Genomic DNA, 6,347 nt, shown 5'->3' on the forward strand with positions numbered 1-6,347 from the left:
ATAAAATACAGTAAATTATTAATTTATTATTATTATTATTATTATTATTATTATTATTATTATTATTATAATATTAAAATAAAGTCTTGGGTTTATCTGATAATTATTTTTTTTAATTTTACTTAACATCTGAATTTTTTTTCTTTATTGTGATCCTACTTAGTCTCCATGCACATATAGAGGATACTGAGTTTAAATATTAGTCCATAATATTTCACAGACACATACTAGTAAAATCTGAAAACCGACACAAAGCAAAAGTAGATATTCTAAAGCTTTCAGTCTCTTTCTCAGTTTTCTGCTTTTCTTCACTCTTACACATTCCTCTCTTACACTCTATCATTTAGCAACCAACCATATTCCTTTTCTTCTTTTTCATCTTTTTATGTGACTCAACACTCTCACCATGTGATGTTCACTTACTACTCATTTGATCACTCTATAATCTCCAACTTATTACTTTACATAGCCAAAAAAACAAAGTCCTTCAATTTGCTTTTTCTATATTTCTAGATCTGCTATTGCTGAACATGATTTCAATCTGAAGTGTCGGTTTAAATTCAAAAAAGAGAATATGTTGTTTATATTGTAAAGTTTGTAACTCAAAATTTTAATGATCACATTCTTTCTTTCCATGTTAATTTTAAAATTGCTTTAAACATTAGAAGGATTCTTACCTCATCTATTTTGGCATCAGCACTAGCTTCAACCTTGATCTTCTCATAAGGGGTTGCATCTAGAAATTTAGTTGTGGAACATGATGGTGAATGAAGGGAAGTTGAATATCAATGATCCTCTTCTGTCTGTGAGGCGCTCTATATGTACACCAACATCCTCAACTGAAGTAAAGACAAAGATACTAGAGAATTCAGCACAAGTCCTTCCATGCAACAAGTCTGAAATGATTCAAAATCAGGTAACGGAACCTGTTGTGGTGCCTAAAACAACATCTTTGAGGGACATTTTGAATAAAGTAGATCATGACAAAGGAATAAAAGATGAGAAGGTAAAAAATTTGGAAGAGGATGATGATGACGACGTCGATGCTTTTTCGGATGCTTTAGAAACACTGTCTTCAACAGAATCAATATGTGTAAGTGGTTTGGATAATTTGGATGCAAACAAATGTAGAACATCTTCTAGTGATGATAAACAAGCTCAAGACTTCATGATGAACCGCTTTTTACCGGCAGCAAAGGCTATGACTTTACAACCACATCAACATGCTCCAAGAAAACAATCTGTTCTGTTAGAACAACCTAGCACCAAATTGGTTAGTGAAGAAAAGAAATTCTTTGTTAATAATATGCCAATCACCGACATTATACCATACACTGGTCAATATGAGGAGGAGGAATCAGAATCGGAACAAGAAAGTGATCATGAAATTGATGCTTATGCAACTATATCAGCTAAGGGTTGTGGATTATTTCCTAGTTCATGCATTAAGAATTCATTGTGCTTATTAAACCCAATGCCCGATACAAAACCGGATAACCAGATTCCCATGTGGTCTTCCTACGAGGTTGAAAAACCTAACAAAAGTTCTCATTTTAGCTCTTACAGATCAGGTCCAACCATGAAGAAGGTAAAAACTAAATCTGTCTTACTTTTCTGTACAATTTCTTGCATTCCACTCAATGTTGTCAAATAGACACGCTATAGCTATAGTTTAGCAGAGTTTAAACAAATCACTGTTGTTCTGTAATGTGCTAATTAGTACCAAGTTTTGTTTAATACCAGCTATAGCGACACTATAGCACTGTTGTTTAGCGGAATTCGAACAAATTGTTATTTTTTGTGATCTGCAATTGGCAATCATGATGCACTGCACCTTTCATTAGTCAATAGTACCTTACCTTATTCTCATTTTGTAAATCAACATTTTTATTATCAGGACTTCAAATAATGAATTTTTCCTGCAGGCGTGGGATGCTATTCATAAAAGCAAATCAAGCTCTGGAGCTAGTGAATCGAAGAGGTATAATACTTACTCAGGTGAACCGAATCAGATAAGTAGGCTCGCTTCATTTCGTCGGTCAGGGGTTGCTGTCGCTACTGGTGTATCTTCTTCTCAAAGTAATTCGCAATCTCTGGCTGATACTAATCAATCTAAAAAATGGAAATTCTCAAGCCAAGGACATGGAAGTTTACAAGAGGTGCAATCAGAAGGAACCAAAAGAAGTTCAAATTCAAGGAAACTTTCAATGGAAAAAACATTGTATGAAGATACTTCTAGCAGTAAAGTAAAAATACCAAGCTCAAATTCAGTTATTAAGGCTGAAAGATTAATAACTGATCAAGAAAATAACCAAGAATCCATGTCCTTGCAACTTGTGCGAAGTTCATTTGATAAAGATACAGAGATCAACAACAAGCAAATTGTTGTAGTTGATGATTCAGAAAAAACTGATGCTAAATGTCTTATGCACCTTCTTTCTCCACCATTGCCAAAGTCACCTTCCGAGTCGTGGCTTTGTCGCGCCTTGCCCTTAGTTTCTTTCAAAAATTCCCTCGCATATCCGAGTCGTGGAACACAACAATCACACGCTGCTAAAATGATAGGTTACAGTAGAACATCCAGCTATAGCAAGTGGGAAACAATAGTGAAAACTTCAAATTTGCATCATGATCATGAATGCTGTTCTCAGGTAACCTCATTTATCCTTTTAGTTAAAACAATTGAGGTCTTAAAGATATAAAAAGATCACTCACAAATAATTTTCTTCACAGGAACTAACCATATATAAGTCTCAGCATTCAAAGTCTTAGAGATGGAAGTTCCTCTTATTGGTTTTTGGAAAAACAACAGAAGAATACATATCCTAATTGGTGATCAATAAAAATAAACAAAGTTTCTTTTGGTAAATGATACCTTTGATGGATTCAAGATCCTATAAGCTGTCCCCAGATGTACACATACACTAATGTTGAGTGCTGTTATTCTTGCTTCATTGATTCTTATTTAATATACATACATTCTATACATTACATAAGAAAATTATTTGTCTCATATACTCTTCCTTTTCTTGCAATTTAATAAACTCATGTCCAAGTATGATAATCACTTTAATCCCGGCTTAGAGAAACTTCATATTGTGTGCATTTGGACATTTCTCGGTGTGATATGCATTCAAGTGAGTAAACTTAGCACATTGACAAGGCAAATTCATATGATATCACATTTTTGTTTTGAGAAACTAAGTATCCTCTATAAATATACAAATTCCATTAAGGACGAATGATTTTACAGTAGAGTAAGCAAGCACAAGCAGCTCTCAAAGTGCTTTAAGTAAAATGTTCAAACATGAGAAAAACTTTTATACGTATTTGACACTTTTAAGTTCCTGGCACCAGAGACCATGAATTTTCCATGGATACTCTAGAGGCTCATGCATGATAATCTTGTATCTCCTAAAACTATGAATAATTTTTAAAAAGATTGTATTTAGCATCCAAAAGATGATAATGGCGCAGTTTATTATACGTGTTGGAAATCCACCACAATCTATGGAGAATTTCTATCAATCTAGATGAACAAGATTGTCATCACCCACACAATAATAATGAAAAAGAGAAGAACAATTGAGAAAGAAAAAAAGAATGATGGAGAAGAAGAATATTTTTTGCAGAGCTTCTCTTTGCCCACAACCTGTGGAAAACTTCTTTATTCATTTTGCAACTACAAAATTCTGTGAATACAATATTATGAATACAACATTACAAAAATAAGAGTTACTTCCTATATTTATAGATTTATGTTAGCTTGCTCGCTAAGCCAAAGCGGAAAACTATAAAAGGCCAAAATAGTTAACACTACTAAAAATAGGCCTAAGTCAAAATCCTGTGTGAAGTAACATGTTTCGACACTTCGACACACTAATACAACTCAACACACTAGTTGATTCGACACTTCCTTGTTCTGTCGAGTGTAATACCTCAAAATTTGCCCCCTCATTCATGCATTCATTTTTAGGTCATTTAACATTTCATATTGCATTTCATCATGTCAATGGGAATTAGATCCAAGAAGCTTGAATATCATCCAAGACACTTTGTGGGTCCTATCTGGGTGATCAGTCAACACAAGGGAATGGCTTGAGATACTTCCAACATGTTCAAATGGGGTCTATTCATCAGTCAGAACGTTAATCTTGAAGGAGTAAAAGTTTGTTCATGAGCTTTCATGCTCGCTAGGCGAGCAGAATGGATCGTCTAGCGAGTCCCAAGAAAAGCCACCAGAATCACCTACGCTCAAAGGAATTTCTTGAACTGTCATGCTCGCTAGGCGAAGCCCACGCGTTTTGAAAAAAATAAAAATAAATAAATAAATAAATAAATAAATAAAATATAACAGAAAAATCTTGGACTTGGACCTCTCTCATTTGAGCTCACAAAGCCACGAAAATCAGGTTATAAATTCTAAAGAAAAATTCAGTGAAAAAACCCTAGAGAGATTCTAACTAATTCAGAGCAACCTCCAGAGACTGAAGGGAACTCATTTGCAAAGAACCAATTCCCTCTCATATAAACCCTAAGATTGTTCTGCAAAACCAACAGTGCAATTCAATTTCAATCGATCCTCCCCAATCAGGTATGCCATATTTCCACTACTTTATACTTTCAATCTGAAATTTCTGAATGTATGAGGTATTATGGGTGAATTTGGAAGAGTGGGTATCGTTAGGTTTTGCATGTGGGCACATGTTTTAGTATGTATGTCATGTCTTGATGTGTGGATCCTTGCCCCCCTGACTTTGAATTTTGATACCCTTTTGATGCATGTGTTTGACAAGAGGTTTAGGCCTCATACACTTGGTTGCTTTTTGTGAGCTCTTTTTGTGAATTTTAATGGCATGATTCATCTGTTTACATTTTGATTTGGGGCAACTCTTGATTGCACCCCATCTTGTCACTCTAACCTGTTTGTTGAGTTTTTTTGTGAGGGCTCACATGACTCCTGAAAGGATAGATTGCTTGGCATTCCACTTTATTTGTGGGATACCATTTGGAGATTTATTCCGATTACCTGTATTGACTTGCTTTCTTTGATGGTGCCAGCTCGAGAGATCTCTGAGTTTCTTATTTCTTTAGCTGTTATTACTTCGGATCTTTATCCGTGTGGTAGATCTCTTTATCCTTTATCTTTCTCGCATTTTACCGCTTTCTTAGCTGGAAGACCTCAATAGGAGGCAATGTTTTCTTTTGTTTGTTTACTTTTGTGACCAAAGACCTCCAAGAAGAGGCATCAGTGCTAAAGACCTTCCCGAAGAGGCAATTGACGGATAAAAGGGATTAGCAGACAATCCCCCGTTATTCAGTATGTCGTTCTTTATGCTCGCACTACGTGTCGATGCTTCAGAACAAAAGCCCAAGATCTTTTGTCTGGTCAGTCAGTGGAGAGAGTTCCACCTTTCTGAATCCCCACTTTTTGTCATAAGCTCACCCCGTCCAGGGTTAAGAGCTATGAGGTCTTATCCTCATTACCCTTTTGATCTGCTCACCCTGACGTTCAATGTCAGTGGTTAAGAGCCCGTTTGATTACCCTTCCATGGCTTGTTTATCGAGGTTGATATGACCCCTCTTGACTAAAGCCCTACCCATGTATGTTTGAGCCCCCTTGGTGGCATTTTACTTTATGCATGTTTGTTTTGTATGGTGTGATCGTCTCCCCATAGGATTGCTAGGCTTCGTATAGTCTCCCGTTTGCATGTTAATTAAGGTAGCCGAGCTACGAAGACTCTGATTCTCATATTCAGATGAGATACGTATGCAGTGGATGCGACATCCGTGCGAGTCATTTTCTTTTGACCCCTCTTTTAGTAAATAGTACATTAGATAAACCCACACCCTTTAGACAAGAACAACAAGAGTGGATCCCGTAGAGTACTACGGATGCGTAGGGGTGCTAATACCTTCCCTTCGCATAATCGACTCCCGAACCCAAGATTTGGTTGCGAGACCTTGTCTTTTCCTTTCCTTTCTCCAGGTTTACTTCGAGCGTTTCCTTTCCCTCCTTTGGGATGAATAACGCGCGGTGGCGACTCTTCTGTCATTTCTTTTCTCGCCGGTTGTTTTTTCGCATCTCCTTTTTCAGGTTGCGAAAGCTGGCGACTCTGCTGGGGACCTTGGTTTCCCTGAGCGAGTCCCTCATAGCTTTTGTAGGTTGTTTGTTTATTGGGTGTTCATTCTTTTGTACAATTATTTATTTTTCAGCATTTACCTGCTTCATTGCATTGTGTACATATCATTATTGTATCTGTTGGCTCTACTGTTGGTTTGTTTGTTTGTTGGGATGGGGTGTTCTATGAGAGATAAGCCCATTGCCCAGGCTTGAGTGTACACAC

At 36.5% G+C, this 6,347-nt stretch overlaps 1 protein-coding gene across 1 annotated transcript; it reads left to right on the forward strand.

Annotated features, from left to right (window-relative positions):
- The first annotated feature begins 236 nt into the window (after positions 1-236).
- LOC127106780 (uncharacterized) lies at positions 237-3,067 on the forward strand. Its single transcript, XM_051044086.1, has 3 exons — positions 237-1,588; positions 1,926-2,651; positions 2,734-3,067. Exons 1-3 carry the CDS (start codon positions 758-760, stop codon positions 2,770-2,772), a joined length of 1,596 nt encoding a protein of 531 aa, XP_050900043.1. The 5' UTR covers positions 237-757; the 3' UTR covers positions 2,773-3,067.
- Positions 3,068-6,347: the final 3,280 nt, after the last annotated feature.

This window comes from Lathyrus oleraceus, chromosome 7 (genome assembly GCF_024323335.1).
Source record: "Lathyrus oleraceus cultivar Zhongwan6 chromosome 7, CAAS_Psat_ZW6_1.0, whole genome shotgun sequence".
Taxonomy (NCBI): domain Eukaryota; kingdom Viridiplantae; phylum Streptophyta; class Magnoliopsida; order Fabales; family Fabaceae; genus Lathyrus; species Lathyrus oleraceus.